The sequence below is a fragment of the Notolepis coatsorum genome, assembly GCF_963971535.1.
Source record: "Notolepis coatsorum genome assembly, chromosome: 8".
NCBI lineage: Eukaryota > Metazoa > Chordata > Actinopteri > Aulopiformes > Paralepididae > Notolepis > Notolepis coatsorum.
The window spans coordinates 38,736,559-38,753,133 of record NC_140172.1 but is presented as its reverse complement, the minus strand read 5'-3'; the positions used below and the strand labels follow the sequence as shown (position 1 = coordinate 38,753,133).

Here is a 16,575-nt window from a genome sequence, read left to right as displayed (position 1 = left end):
CTGGAGCAATGATCAATTTCATCCCGCAGCTGTCACAGCTTGTCATCGGCGCCCTGTGGCTTTATATACCCTGATTCCCCTAGTATCGATGTTGGATCGTTTTGAATATTCCCTGCATCTGCCTGTCTTTCCCGTCGCTGTTCCCTGTCTGTTGCTCCCCAGGACTTTCGTGAAGTATCCCTGTGGAGAACCTGATTCCCCGTACGAAGCTGCGCCTCGTTTATCTGCCTGCTTTACCGTTGCGCTCTGGTGAGTTTTTGGAAACAGTTCTTTTTGGATCACCCGTTTTTTGTGTGTTTGTGAAACACCGAAGAGATCCCGTTTTTGTTATACTGTTCTCACCTAATTTTTGTTGTTGGATTTACACTTTGGATTACCGTATTGTTTTTTCTCTGGACTCTGCTAACTGTGTGTATCACACCGAAGATCAAGTCACTTGGATATTTATTTGGATCAGTCACCTCTCTGTTTCTGTTGTGCGCTGGGCTAACTGGGATTTCTCTCTCTCCCTCCGTTTCCACCTGGAGTGTATGCTGGGAGGATCTGCAGAGCGGCTCAGACGTCACAAGCTAATTCCTCACCACCACCTACTGGGAGAATCTGCAGAGCCGCAACATTCTTCACATGCCAGATTCCCCGTTTGTTCTGTTGCTCAACCTAATTCTATCTTGTGACTCTGAGAATAAATACGCCCTTGCTTTGGCTAACTCTGAAACAACTCTCTCTGTGCCGTTGCGCTTGTGGTCGGTTACAAACCCTAACATTACGATCCAACCATGACGACCCCAGCCGACACAGAGAGAGTCAGAACAGCATTGGCAGGCCAGATAGAGTTAACCAAGGGCCACAGCCTACTGCTAGATGCGGCTGCTGTACAGGAACTCCGAGAGCAGGTCCTGCCTATTCAGGGGTCCCTGGGCTCTCTGGCTAGCCAGCAGTCTAGTATTCTCCTCCACCTCCACTTACACACGCTGAGTGAAACCGTTAACACCTTGCTTGTAACCCCACTTCCTTCAGGAGCCTTGGCCGGAGCATCACCCGCAGCCCTCGCAGGGCCCGCGCCTCCCGATCCCGCACCTCGGGAGCCCCGTCTCTCCGAACCACGGCTGTTCGATGGTAACTTCGAGGATTGTGCCACATTCATCATGCAATGTGAGTTGGTTTTTCGTCATCAACCCAGTCGTTTCACTTCAAGGGGAGCCCGAGTGGCCTACATGACTAACTTGCTCTCAGGCCGGGCAGCCCAGTGGGTCACTGCCTCCTGGGCAATGGAGGCAGACTTCTGTTTCTCCTACCCAGACTTCGTGGCTGAGCTCCGCAGGGTTTTCCACCATCCAGCCCGTGGTCAGGACCCTGGAGCCCGGTTGGGTACCTTCCGGCAGGGCAGCGGCGGGGTTACCGACTACGCGCTGGAGTTCAGACTGGCGGCTACGGAGAGCGGTTGGAACGATCAAGCACTTCGTCTTACCTTCATGAGGGGGCTCAACGACGCAGTCAGGGACCAGCTCGCGACCCGTGAGGAACCTGAGTCCCTCGAGGACCTGTTCAGCCTCGCCATTCGCATCGACGGACGCCTCCAGGAGAGAAGACGTGAGAGAACCCGACAGGGACCTCCAGAGGTACTCCGGACCCACCGTACTCATGACGGTACTGCTGGTCGCCCTGCTCCCAACACGACTGGTGGCTTTTTCCCCTCCCGTTCGGTACCCGAGGAGGAACCCATGCAGCTGGGACGTTCTCATCTTAGCCAAGCTGAACGGGAGGCGAGGTTCAGGTCCGGCCTTTGCCTCTACTGCGGTCGGGAGGGACACCGTATCGCCAACTGCCCCACCCGGCCAAAAGACCAGGCTCGCCGGGACCCCGGGAGATCCTGGTGAGCCGTTTTTCTCGTTCCCAGAGCCGTGCACCACCTGGCCATCTGATGAGCGTCACCCTGGCCTGGGCGGACCAACGGGCCACGGTGGAGGCACTCATTGACTCGGGGGCTGACGAGAGTTTCCTAGACTTCGAGTTTGCTACCCGGGCCAACATTCCACTTGAGGACCTAGTGAGGCCATTGGAGGTATTCGCATTGGACCAACACCGCCTGGCTGACATCACTCAACGCACCTGCCCTGTCCTGCTCACCATTGCTGGTAACCACGTTGAGAGACTCCAGTTCCTTATCACCAGATCCCCTCTTGTCCCAGTAGTCCTGGGCCGGCCCTGGCTCGCGCTGCATGAGCCCCACATCGCCTGGTCCTCCAGTACCATCAAGGGTTGGAGCTCCTCCTGTCATGCCCAGTGTCTTCAGGCGGCGTCCTGTCCCCCGCCCCGGAGATCCGTTGGTGAGCCGCCTCCGGACCTCTCGACCATACCCCCCGAGTACCACGACCTCATGGAGGTTTTCAGTAAGTCCAGGGCTCAGGCCCTTCCACCTCACCGGCCTTACGACTGTGCCATCGACCTCCGCTCAGGGGCTCCCCTTCCCGGCAGCCGCCTCTACAGTCTGACCGTCCCGGAGAAGGCAGCGATGGATCAATACATCTCTGAGTCCTTGGAAGCAGGACTCATTCGGCCTTCCTCCTCTCCTGTGGCGGCCGGTTTCTTCTTTGTTGGGAAGAAGGACGGAGACCTTCGACCCTGCATCGACTATCACCAGCTCAACGAGATCACCATTAAGAACAAGTATCCTCTACCTCTCATGAACTCCACCTTCGAGCCTCTCACCCAGGCTACCGTCTTTACCAAGCTGGACCTCCGGAGTGCCTACCATCTAGTCCGTATCCGAGAGGGCGATGAATGGAAGACCGCCTTCAAGACTCCCAGGGGCCACTACGAGTACCTGGTGATGCCGTTCGGCCTCACCAACGCTCCGGCGGTATTCCAGGCGCTCATGAACGACGTCCTTCGGGACATGCTGGAGGAGTTTGTGGTAGTATACCTAGACGACATCCTCATCTTCTCCAAGACCCTCGAGGAACACATCCAGCATGTCCGCCGTGTGCTGGAGCGCCTCCTCCACAATCGGCTCTTCGTCAAGGCGGAGAAGTGCCGATTCCACTCCGACTCCGTCGATTACCTGGGCTTCATCGTGGAGAAAGGCTTGACCCGAGCTGATCCTCGCAAGATCCAGGCCGTGGAGGAATGGCCGGAACCCACCTCTCGGAAGGAGTTACAGAGCTTCCTCGGGTTCGCCAACTTCTACCGAAGGTTCATCCGGAACTACAGTCAAGTGGTGGAACCGCTTACCAGACTGACCTCTCCCGCCCTGCCGTTCGACTGGTCCCCAGCGGCGTGTGCTGCGTTCCGCTCCCTCAAGAAGAGGTTCACTTCCGCCCCGATCTTGCTCCATCCAGACCCCAAGAGACAGTTCATCGTTGAGGTGGATGCCTCGGATACTGGACTGGGAGCTATCTTATCCCAGCGGTCGGCAACGGACCAGAAGGTACATCCGTGCACCTTCTACTCCCGTCGGTTCCTCCCTGCCGAGAGGAACTATGACATCGGCAATCGGGAGCTGCTGGCGGTTGTGGCTGCCTTGGAGGAGTGGCGTCATTGGCTAGAGGGGGCCGAGGAGCCGTTTACCATTTGGACGGACCACAAGAACCTGACGTACATCTGTGCTTCCAAGCGCCTCAATGGCCGGCAGGCAAGATGGGCCAGCTTCCTCAGTCGGTTCGACTTCTCGCTGACGTTTCGCCCTGGTTCCCGCAACACGAAGGCCGACTCCCTGTCCCGGTTACACTCCAAGGGGGCTCCAACCACTGAGGACCCGACTCCCATCCTCCCAGAGGCCAGGGTGGTAGGAGTCGTCACCTTGGGCATCGAGGGGGTGGTAAGGCGTGCCCTACGCTTCCATCGCGCTCCAGGCAATGTACCGGTTCATCGTCTCTTCGTCCCCGACTCGGTCCGGTCCCGGGTCCTCCAGTGGGGCCATACCAGCCGGTTCGCCTGCCACCCGGGCGTTCATCGCACGTTCTCCTTCCTGGCTCGTCGATTCTGGTGGCCCACCATGAGGAACGACGTCAAGGAGTTCGTACTGGCCTGCGCAGTCTGCGCCCGCAGCAAGGCCTCCCACCAGGCACCCTCCGGGCTATTACAGCCGCTTCCCATTCCGAGCCGTCCTTGGTCACATGTGGCGCTGGACTTCGTCACGGGTCTTCCCTCCTCCCAGGGGAACACGTGCCTTCTGACCGTGGTGGATCGGTTCAGCAAGGGGGTTCACCTCGTGGCCCTTCCCAAACGTCCCTCGGCGGCCGAGACGGCGGACCTCCTGACACACCACGTGTTTCGCCTCCATGGTTTTCCCCAGGACGTCGTCTCGGACCAGGGGCCCCAGTTCACTTCCCAGGTATGGCGGGCTTTTTGCAAGGGATTGGGGGCAACGGTCAGTCTTTCCTCTGGTTATCATCCACAAACTAACGGACAAACGGAGAGGATGAACCAGAGCGTGGAGTCTGCTCTTCGGTGTGTGGCTGCCGAGAGACCAGCTTCTTGGAGCCGTTTCCTTCCCTGGGTCGAGTACTCCATCAACTCCATGGTCAGTTCCGCCACCGGCCTCTCACCCTTTGAGGTATCCCTGGGCTACCAACCCCCTCTTTTCCCTGCACAGGAGACGGAGGTGGCAGTTCCCTCCGTACAGGACCACCTCGACCGGTGCCGTCGGGTCTGGGAGATCGCCAGGACCGCGCTGCTCCGGTCATCAGAGCGCGCCTGTCGTGGGGCTGACCGGCGCCGGGTTCCTGCGCCGACGTACCACCCTGGGCAGAGGGTGTGGCTTTCCGCGAGGGACCTCCCACTTCGGTCCTCGGCCAAGAAACTTAACCCCCGGTTCGTCGGACCTTTCGAGGTTCTGAAGGTACTCAGTCCGGTGGCGGTGCATCTTAAGCTTCCTGCGTCCATGCACATTCACCCCGTTTTCCATGTGTCCCGGGTTAAGCCTGTCTCTCTCAGTCCCCTGATGCCTCCTGCTCCGGAACCACCTCCTCCCAAGATGGTGGACGGTCACCCCCAGTGGCAGGTCCGCCGGTTGATGGGCGTTCGACGGCGGGGTCGGGGGTTCCAGTACCTGGTGGACTGGGAGGGGTACGGTCCGGAGGAACGGAGCTGGGTCTCCCGCCGGCTCATCGTAGATCCCGGCCTGAAAACCGACTTCCATCGTGCCCATCCGGGCGAGCCGGGTCGGCCTGGTCGCCGGGTGGCTCCCGTGGAGGGGGGGGTACTGTGAGGTTTGGTCCGCTCCCCACCCACTCGCTCCGTTCCTTTAAGGTATTTTGTTAATTAATTGCATTCCCCGCCACACGCTTCTTTCCTGTAAGATGCCGTGTTGATTGGTGCTCTTCCCACCACACGCTTCTGGAGCAATGATCAATTTCATCCCGCAGCTGTCACAGCTTGTCATCAGCACCCTGTGGCTTTATATACCCTGATTCCCCTAGTATCGATGTTGGATCGTTTTGAATATTCCCTGCATCTGCCTGTCTTTCCCGTCGCTGTTCCCTGTCTGTTGCTCCCCAGGACTTTCGTGAAGTATCCCTGTGGAGAACCTGATTCCCCGTACGAAGCTGCGCCTCGTTTATCTGCCCGCTTTACGCGTTGCGCTCTGGTGAGTTTTTGGAAACAGTTCTTTTTGGATCACCCGTTTTTTGTGTGTTTGTGAAACACCGAAGAGATCCCGTTTTTGTTATACTGTTCTCACCTAATTTTTGTTGTTGGATTTACACTTTGGATTACCGTATTGTTTTTTCTCTGGACTCTGCTAACTGTGTGTATCACACCGAAGATCAAGTCACTTGGATATTTATTTGGATCAGTCACCTCTCTGTTTCTGTTGTGCGCTGGGCTAACTGGGATTTCTCTCTCTCCCTCCGTTTCCACCTGGAGTGTATGCTGGGAGGATCTGCAGAGCGGCTCAGACGTCACAAGCTAATTCCTCACCACCACCTACTGGGAGAATCTGCAGAGCCGCAACATTCTTCACATGCCAGATTCCCCGTTTGTTCTGTTGCTCAACCTAATTCTATCTTGTGACTCTGAGAATAAATACGCCCTTGCTTTGGCTAACTCTGAAACAACTCTCTCTGTGCCGTGCGCTTGTGGTCGGTTACAAACCCTAACAAGCTGAGAGTTTTTTCAACCTGCAACTTGTTCTTGTCAGAGACCAGCAGGGCTGAGTTGTCCGCAAACAGGAACAAGTTGCAGTCACAGGCTGACGACATGTGTGTGTGTGTTTTCTACTTAGTTCTCAAAGTAGTTTAAACTAGAATAGCTAATCTCATAAACAATTGTGGATGAATAATTAATTGAAATGTAATAGGTATTATTAGCTTTCAAATTCATCATTATTTGAATTAATTTCACATTCGCGCGAGACCAGTGAAAGAACGAGGTGTGAGATGTTTTGTGTACGTTTGTACTTCTTTGTCCAGGACCAGTTTAGCCTATATAGAACTGATAATCTTACTAAATATTGCTGGTGAATAATGAATTAAATCCAATGAATTAAAAATCTGTAAAGAATACATCTAATAAATAATCCAAAAATGATGCCTTGAGTCACCAGACAATGAAAGTGCATTTACAAAAACATATTGAGCTAATGAACAATGAACAAAATGACCAATTAAGATATAGTAACCTCAGGAAAATGTACCTTTTTTTTAGGTATTATTATGTGTCCGGCCCGCATCTGTATTTTTCATTTTGGCTCCCTTGGTAATTGAGTTTGATACCCTTGATATAGGCACACTCTTGCTGCAGCTCTTCAGCAGTGAACCTCTGCACCAAAAAATAAGATGAGAGCCCCTCCTCTCTCTCTCTCTCTCTCTCTCTCTCTCTCTCTCTCTCTCTCTCTCTCTCTCTCTCTCCCTCTCTCTCTCTGTCTCTCTCTCTCTCTCATCCATCCATTGCCGTTATTCTTTCTCTAATTGTTACACCCTTACTGTTTTTTTGTCTTACGCCCTCTCCTCTTCGAGTCTCTTTCGTCACCCTTCTCATTTTCAATATCTCTCTCTCTCTCTCTCCCCCCCTCTCTCTCCCTCTCTCTCTCCCCCTCTCTCTCTCTCTCTCTCTCTCTCTCTCTCTCTCTCTCTCTCTCTCTCTCTCTCTCTCTCTCTCTCTCTCTCTCTCTCTCTCTCTCTCTCTCTCTCTCTCTCTCTCTCTCTCTATATATCTCTCTATCTCTCTGTCCAACCGTTAGTATGCATGTAAATATCATGCCACGTGGACGTGGTGGGGTTGGGGGCTACAGGTGCCAATAGAAGTGTCTTCGCCCCCCCCTCCCTCTCCCTCTCCCTCCTCCTGCCCGGCCGCGGCTCTACTTCTCGCGGCGGGTAAAGGGCTGCAGTGCTTTCACGAACGGCGCACAGCTGCCTGCATCATGATTCCATTTCTACCAAATCAGCCTCGAGCTGTTTCATTGACAAACATTCCAGTTGCTGCTGCAATTCTCTCACGGAGGACAACAACACGTCGCGCCGACGGGAGAGCGGCGCAGCAGAGCTGCAGTGATCAACAACAACAGCGTCCCTGGTTCTGCTGTTGACTTGACTACCAGTCGACTGTCTGTCTGCACCCTCACCCTCACCGGACCCGACCACTGACCCGACCGCCGGGCATCTCCCTCGCCCTCTTGGGACAACCAGCAGAGGGAATCATCAGATCCACCTTGAGCCCTGTAGTGATGCGAGGTATCAGCAGAACGCCAGGGGATTAATTACCGGATTCGTTAACGACTTAATAATGAAACACCTGCAGACACAACGATGGAGGATTCTGTTCTGGTTTTAATTAACATAACGGATATATCAGCGAGAAACTGCAGCTGCCGGTGTGTGATGCTCACTGAGCGGCGGGCGGCTTAGACCCTCTGGGACTCCGCAGCCTCGTCTCGTTCCACCGGCGGGGAAACATGTCTCGGGCAGCGGCGATCGCCAGTTCCCTGATCCGGCAGAAGCGGCAGGCCAGGGAGCAGAAGGCGAATGCTTGCCGCGGCACGAGCAGCCCGAGTAACAGCAAAGGCGCGACCGAGATACCGAGCAAACTGAACGTTTTCTCGCGCGTCAAATTATTTGGTTCGAGGAAGAAAAGGAAGTCGAGAAGGCGACCACCACCAGGTCTGTGGGGAGAAAGATCTCGAGAGCTGTCAGCTGCTGCACCACCACCACCATCATCACCATCACCACCACCACCACATCACCACCACCACCACCACCACCACCATCATCACCATCATCATCACCATCATCACCTTTCCCCAAGGGGATCACCATAATTACATATATTACATATTTTTTGTACATCTTTGAAGGTGCCCTCATCATCACAATAATTCATCAGTTCCTGGACATATCCAACTGTTGGATTAACTGTCTGTTACTTCGCCATGCATGACACCAGAACAAGACATAATATAATGTTAACTTGCTCCAAAGTGATTCATATTATGAGATTATAATATAATTATGTCGGCTGTCACATCCTCTAACGACTGTGAATGCATGTATATGCATATGCAGATCTGAGAAAAACGGACCGCTCTAAACAATGACCACTATTATGCTTATTATTACCACATACGGTTTATATCTGTCAGTTTCTGTTTGATGTCCATATGGTGCAGGGATCAGTCATTGTTTTGGTACCGTGGAGGCCCAAGACATCAGAAACATAAACAGCTTCTCTTCCGACTTCCGCTGGCACTCCAGGCTTCCTGAGTACTGGGTTCAGCCACATTATGATCACATGACACAGTAATAAGGAAAGAATGCTCTCTTCATCATCTCTCTGATCTTCTCCCATCTCATCTTCTCTCATCTCCATGCCGCTCTTCTCATCATCTCCCATCGACCTCCTGCTCCTCTCCTCCACTCTCCTAATGATCCTCTCTTCTCCTCACCTCTCTTCTCGCAGAGCCCCAGCTGAAGGGCATCGTGACCAGGCTCTCCAATCGGCAAGGCTTCCAGCTGCAGATGCAGCCCGATGGAACCATCGACGGAACCAAGGATGAAGACAGCGCCTTTTGTAAGTCGTCCAAAATCCTCCTGACCCTTGAACTCTTCCATCTGGGATTCTTTATTGAATATATCTATTGTAGCAGCAATATACTCACGGGATGCACTGATTAGGGCTGCACGATTTTGGGAAATAATTTAATTGCGATTTTTCTGACAGATATTGCGATTGCGATTAAATTTGCGATTATAATATATATATTTTTTTAAGCAGCCCCACAGAGGTTTATTGTAAAATGCGGCTTGCATCTGGCCTACGCGGTGGGTCTTTTCGGGACACCGAGCCTGACATTTTTTTCTTTTTACCTGGGAATCGATACCAGTACCTAATGGTACCTTTTTTCTGTACTTTACTCTCCCTCCCTGAAGTCTAAACTTCACAACACACAATCTAAAACCCCTTACCTCCCTCTCCCAAACCGATCTTGTATCTCAATGGGACTTCCTGGTTAAAAATAAATAAATAAATAAAAATAAAAAATTGCGAATATATATATTTTTAGCAATTTGATAATTGCATCATTCCAAATCGCGATTTTGATTTAAAATCGATTAATCGTTCAGCCCTAGCACTGATGCAACGTTATCGCAGCTAATACCTTTTCTTATTCTGAGTATCTGTCGATTATTATTCTTTTAGTATCTGTCGATACAGAGTTCAGATTCGATCCATTGCTTTTACTGAACAGTATAGACTTGGACCATCAGTTTGGGGTCATGGGGCAAAGAATATTGAGATATATTATACATTTTCACCATTAGAGACTAGAGATCTAACATGCTCCTACAGTATGTGCCAAATGCAAATTAATCAAACACTTCTCCTAGTATCCTATTTTAGGCTGGTATTGGCCCCATATCTGATACCAGTATCAGCATCTGTGCATCATTATATACATTTGATTTGATCAGTGTTCTCACATGGATTTGTGAAGCAGTAGAATTCTGAGAATATGTGTTCTTTCGTTGTAATTCCACTTGCAGCTTTAACATGAACCTTATTGACTAACCTCTCTCTCTCCCTCTCTCTCTCTCTCTCTCTCTCTCTCTCTCTCTCTCTCTCTCTCTCTCTCTCTCTCTCTCTCTTTCTCACACACACTCTCTTTCTCTCTCTCTCTCCAATAATCCATATGTAGACATATAATTGTATATAGATTCTATACCAAATGTATAATATTTATGTGTGTGTGTGTGTGTGTGCTTAGGAGTCAATAAGGCAGATTCATGGCATTTTCATCTTTTATATTTATCATATTTCTAGCTGTTGACTGAACACAGATGAAACCCTGACAAACATTTACTTGGGTGGATTAAGATTCTGTTAAATAACGTAGTAATTTATATGCAGTCTAAAGTTCTTAGTGTGCAATGACCTCTATACGTCTGCAACCAGTAAACGGCACCAGACTCTCAGCCTGTCTTTCCATCCTATGTGCATTTCATTGCATGTCAATGAGGATTCAGCCATGGCTTTACTTGGCTCTAAACTTGGTTATTTTCTCTGTCACAGAATAGAGTAGGTGGTTGTCTGAAACAGTACAAGTAAGCAAGCCTCTCTGAGTTATCTCACTGGCCTGGAATCATGGTGGTGCTGCTACAGTGCTTCACTAGATTACATAGACATGAATAACTGTTATGGTTTTCCCCTTCTTCCCTATTGACTTTAATACACCTTATTCACCACATTTTTGTTGTTTTTATTTTGAGGGTTAGTTGCATTTCTCATTCAACACTGACATACCTCGAAGGCTAATATAATGTATTTCTAGATAGTCCTAACCATGTCGCAAACAGACCTCAAAGGCTATAATGTATATTTAGATAGGCTTAACCATGTCGCGAACAGACCTCAAATGCTATAATGTGTCACCCCCCCGGTCCTAATAATGTATATTTAGATAGGCTTAACCATGTCGCAAACAGACCTCAAAGGCTATAATGTATATTTAGATAGGCTTAACTATGTCGCGAACAGACCTCAAAGGCTATAATGTATATTTAGATAGCCTTAACCATGTCGCGAACAGACCTTGAAGGCTAATATAATGTCTGTTTAGATAGGCCTAACCATGTCGCGAACAGACCTTGAAGGCTAATATAATGTATTTTTTTTAGAGGGGATCAATAAAGGAATATCTTATCTTATCTTATAATGTCTTTTTAGATAGGCCTAACCATGTCGTGAACACGGGGAAGTGGAAATAAAATGTACCTAGAAACAAAAGGTGCATCAGAAAAGCAAGAGCAGAGCCCTCTATTGAGGTCTGTTGTTTTTTGTTACAACCGTCAATGTAATAACCTCCCAATGACCATTAATTAATTATTAATTAATTAATTAATAATCTGCTGCTTATAACAAAATTATGTTATAACAGTCAGCATTCAACACACAACCGTTATCCATACAGGTTTGGAGATTAGCTAAATGGACAACATCGGTAAAGAGAGGAATATGCACTGAAAATACATTTGGTGATCAGTGTGGCATGGAAAATAGAAGTGTGTTAATTAATCTTCTATATTTTGAAGTACCTTCATTTATCTATCTACTGATATCCACCGTCCTTAACCCATCCTAACATGGAGTTCTGTCTCGGAGCAACTAACCCATCCTCCTAGAATGGAGTTCAGTCTCTGAGCAACTAACCCATCCTAGCATGTCTCGCAGTGCCAACTCATTATGGTGGGCATTGTGAGTGTATTTCAAACATTTGTGTTTTCAATGCATACACCAGCAATTTATAGCTAATAAACAGAAGTAGAAATTGTGAAAGTGCGGGTGTCTGTGCACTGTCTGTGCATGTGGCGAATGGTGTCTGTAAGGCCAAAAAAGACATATGAACGGGGCGGGGCAAACATAGGCCAATGAAATAGTATCTCCCCACTGAGTCCGACAGAGTCTCTACAACAAACAGTTCATGAGATACAGAAAGAGGGCGGGACTTAAGCGTAATGGCGGGGAAAACATAGACCAATGAAAGCGGATCTCCCCACTGAGTCCAACGGTACCACCGTGCATATCTACGACAAACGGTTAACAGGATACAAAAATTAGGTTGGACTTAAGCATATGTGGTGGGGCAAACATAGATCAATGCAAAAATGCCCACAAGTCCAACGGCGCCACCCACTAGTTTCTACAACAAACGGTTCTCGAGATATGAAAGGGAGTGTGGGCGTGGTTAACCTAGACCAATGAATGTAGAAGTCTGTACTGATTGACACCTCCCATAGGTATGTGTGTATTTCTCCCAGTGGACATGTATGAGGCTCATTCATGTGCCTATCCCTTTTTTAGAATTTTAAATTAAATTTTTTTTATGTGCATGAGACTCCACAGCCAGCCTTAATTGATTCAAATCTCAACTGCCACTTTCTAGTCAATGCATTTAAATGGGGCGGCACATAGCTTACAGAAAGTACCATAGCAGCAAGGCCATAAACGTTAAAGGTTAGATATTTGAATATGGGTGCAAGGGGAGGCATGGGTGCACTTGGGCATGGGTGCACTTGAACATTCTGTAATTCATTCCTATGGGTCGAAATTGCTCACAAAAAGTATTTTTTCCCACAAAGTAATGGCAACTTGAGTTGGAGCAGGCGGGTCATTTTGACACCTTACACACAGTGTGTGTGTTGGGAAAGCTCGGGGCGGAGTAGCGAAACAAAGAAGTTGCGGAAATAAAGAAGACTACTGTAATAAAGACTATAGATTTTAACCTAAGTCACCCACACTAACTAGACAAGTAAATGTTCTAGGAGAAATTTGTGAGCCAGCTGAAATAAAGTGTTACTACCGGTGGCTCTTGAAGTAAGGGGGCGGTCTGAAGTACGTAAGTCCATCTCATAAAGTATGTAGTGTTTTTGAGTTGAAACACAGTTACTGATGGCTTTGCGCTGAAATGTTTGCTCTGCCTGCGTCCATGCAATAAATAAGTAAAGACCCATCAGCACAGTTTCATCCTTTTAAGAGTTTTTACATGGAAACAGAGTAACCACCACATATTTTATAGTTTCAAGAGTAAAAGTGGTACCACCATGACTCAAGGTGAATCAAGGAACCATACTGAGTAATTTGAATTTCAATGTGTTGAGTTACTAAGTACATAGTTACAAAATACAATGGAAGCTCATGGGTGGAGTATAAAAGACTTGATAACTCAGGAAATATAACTCAATAATAACAGTATCATTTGATTATGCTTGACATTCCTAGTTACATAAAACTGTAAATCTCAAGCATGAAATCTGAGCACTCTCCAAATGACTTCCTTCCTTCTTTAACTCGCTGAAAAAATATGAATAATTCAGCAAGGCTAGACCAGGCTTGACTACTCTTGCAATAGTTGGAATTGTATTTAGTTAATGGCCTCCCATCCACTTTTTGTTGGTGTTGTGCCAATTTTAGACACTTCAGACACTCTTATGTGATGTGAAATTACTTTAGTCAAAGCACAAGATTATTTCCATAACTTTTTACAAATTAACATATTACTACTCTTACACATGTAATGGTAAGAAATTATATTTGTCATTTGTTTAATAGTAGATTTCCTTTAAATGTAAACAAATGCAAATACAACACATACATTAAATACATACATGCTTATTAAAATGCTTACATAATCTTTGTCAAAGCAGCATATTACTTCCCTTACGTTTTTCAAAGCAACAGAAAAGTCTAAAAAAAAGGCTGAAGTCCAAGGCAGCTCTACAAATTTTAAAAAGCCTTTATTTAATGGCTCACATTATTTAGAGAAACCAACATGTTTCGGCCTACATAGGGCCTTCATCAGGGTATAGAAGTCTGTATGTATTCTAGTATGACATTAGTTTCCAAAGAAAGTTCTAGTGTAAGAATTGGCTGAGTTATAAATGATGACAAAAGAAAACGATGCTTTAAATTAAAATGTTCCCTCAACTCAAATCCACAAAAGTTTATGTTAGATCTCTCGAATGGAGAAAACTGTATATATCTCAATATGTTTTGCCCAATGACCCCATCCGTTTTTTTAATCTTCCTTCCTTCACAAACTGTGGTCTATGTACCTCAAATTACTGCTATACTGTACACTCGCCAGTCCGCAGAATGTCATCTCTCAAAGAGCCTATTTCATACTCATAATTCATAATGTATGATTAGAACCATATATATAATGGAATCTATTTCAGATTCAAATTATGAATCTTGATTAGCCATTTTGTAGGTGCACAAGATGCATAAAGAAATATTATCAGTGCTGATAATATTGATACCTTGTGGTAAAATCCTTAGTTCTAAAAGTACTCAGTACGGTGTGTGATTTGTGTATTTTGAGTGCAAAACTATGTAGTATTATTATTAATACATTTTGTGATGTTTGGACAAATGACAAATTTATTAGAGGCTGCACACTTTGTAAAGTTTACCAATTAGTATCAGACATACCATTTTATCTCATTTGACCATGTATGTATCTGGCTTCCCAAAGGCTGTGTACCAGATTTGGTGATTATTCACATTATACGTCCCGCCCACTTCTACCATTGTCTTTATTGCCAGTAGCTGAACTCTGTGACAAAGACACTAGCTAACATCAATATTCCCAAACCGAATAAATACTGCATCTATGAGCACAAAACTGTTTAGCTGTAGCTCATTATCCTTTTTACAAAGATATTTGAGAAGAAATGGAACAAGTGGGCTGCATATTACATATAGAATTGACAGACTTTGATGGCTAATACATCCCTTTCTAGGCACAGTGTTGCACTCATAGGAAATTGAAAGAAAAAGTTATCAAGCTGGCAGCATCTTTGTTATAAGGAATATAAGATGAATAGAACTGAGAAGGCCGTATGGAAAAGGCTTTCCCTCCACAGAAAAATGCTAAATGGTGGAACTCCAGTAGGAACGTTCTGACACCTGGATAGTGTAAATCATACTTAACATATAGGACTTATGGCTTTTTAAAATTCTGTTATAGTGCCAACATCTTTCTAACATAATTGTCTGGCCTTAACAGGATCAGTCTGTCAGACCCTGGGGAACGACACAGATGGGGGAATAATGTTAAGTCATTTCCATGGCCACAGCACATGGATCACTGTGTCTGTTCACTTCACTCCCAATGGGGATTTGTCCTGGACTCTGACTGAGAACCAAACATTACAGTGGGTTTTCTGTATTGTCAAAAAGAGACTCACCCCAAAGAGTCCCCAAATATGAAGAACTCAAGGTCACGGTGCAGCTGCCACTTATGCTGTGGTCCGCCCCTTGACCGGAGGTCAGCTCTCAGTCATGTGGCTCAAGACGTGAAGACTGAGATCCAACAGGCCTTTTCCACCCTAAAACTAGCTGTGGCTCTCACTCCATCTGTGTGTTTCAGTTAGGAGGGTTAGGTACAAAACCCTAGCTCTTTTAGGAAGGATGATTATTTTTTTTGATCCACTTTTTCTCCCATTTTCTATATTTTCTCCCATCCCAATTTCGTATCATCCAATTCAACCCTGTCACGAACGCAGTTTCTTGCCTCCCACAAGCCGGCTGCAATGTGGACTAAGTCATACATAGCACAAGTCCCCTCCGGTACTTGAGGTAACAGCAGTCGCATCTTTTCACCTGCGCAGCTCGATCTCTCAGTGGCGAGGAGTAACGCGTGGGAGGCTCACGCTGCCCCCGACACTTCCTGATTCTACTGCGCAGGCGCACCAACCGACCTGTAGGAGTCGCTGTCCACAACACCCGATCCCCACCCATCAGTTTCCCACCCCCTAATACGGCCAATGTGTATTAGTATGAACGACCAGCTAAACTGAAAGCAATGTGGAGCGCTGGGCTCGAACAGGCAAGCCCAGCGTCTCCGTCATTCGTGGCGAGCGCATTGCCCACTACGCCACGTAGCCGCCCAGGAAGGATGATTCTTTTGTTGACAAAATCCTCAGAGGCATCATCACGTTGTCCTCGAGAAATAGGACAACAGAACAGCTTGTCCTCAGCGATAGGAAGGTACCACACGTCATCAGAGCAGACCCTCTAACCCCTGCTATAAACCATGCCCTCTGCTTCCTACAGTAGGATGATGATGGGGTTGGGACCAGTTGCTGACTGGCTAGTGTCAAAGGCCCCCATGTGATCTCAGGGGCTCCAAGTGTGTCCTCGCCACATCGTCAGAAGGAGCTGGCATGCTCTGGGTAGAGGCAGATGGCAGGGTTGCAAAGGCCATGGACATCCACCTGTCCTGTCTCTTGGACAATGACTGCAACAGATTCAAGTCCTGGGACCTGTAGGACAGGCGAGTGCAGCTGATATTTCTCCTACAGGCTACAGAAATGCTCTGTGGCCAAACTGGCCATCAAGAGGTTGGCGCTAAAGAGCCCATCATTTGAGATGGGACCGCCAGCGACATCCTCCCTGTGCCTTCTCTAGAGTCATGGCTCACCATATCTAACAACAATGCACCCTGTGGCAGTGGCTGTGGTGCCCCGGATAAGATTGTTTATCTGGCCCACTGACTTGCATGCTGCCTCATCCATCTCCTCAGGGGACAGGGAAGCTGAGATAGAGGCATAACACACCAGGGAATCCATGCTGATGCTCCAT

At 47.8% G+C, this 16,575-nt stretch overlaps 1 protein-coding gene across 3 annotated transcripts in view; it reads left to right on the top strand.

The window, feature by feature from the left end:
• The window catches only part of LOC311233873 (fibroblast growth factor 13-like), a gene marked incomplete at both ends in the record, with an annotated part of 75,151 nt that overhangs the window by 36,948 nt on the left and 21,628 nt on the right, over nt 1–16,575 (top strand). For 2 of the 3 annotated variants that reach the window (XM_084320937.1, XM_084320938.1), the window contains one exon: nt 8,893–9,003. In XM_084320937.1, the coding sequence (XP_084177063.1) occupies nt 8,893–9,003 (111 nt within the window). Of the gene's footprint in view, nt 1–7,891; nt 8,097–8,892; nt 9,004–16,575 lie in introns of those variants that run through there. The other variant, XM_084320936.1, reaches the window with a different exon arrangement.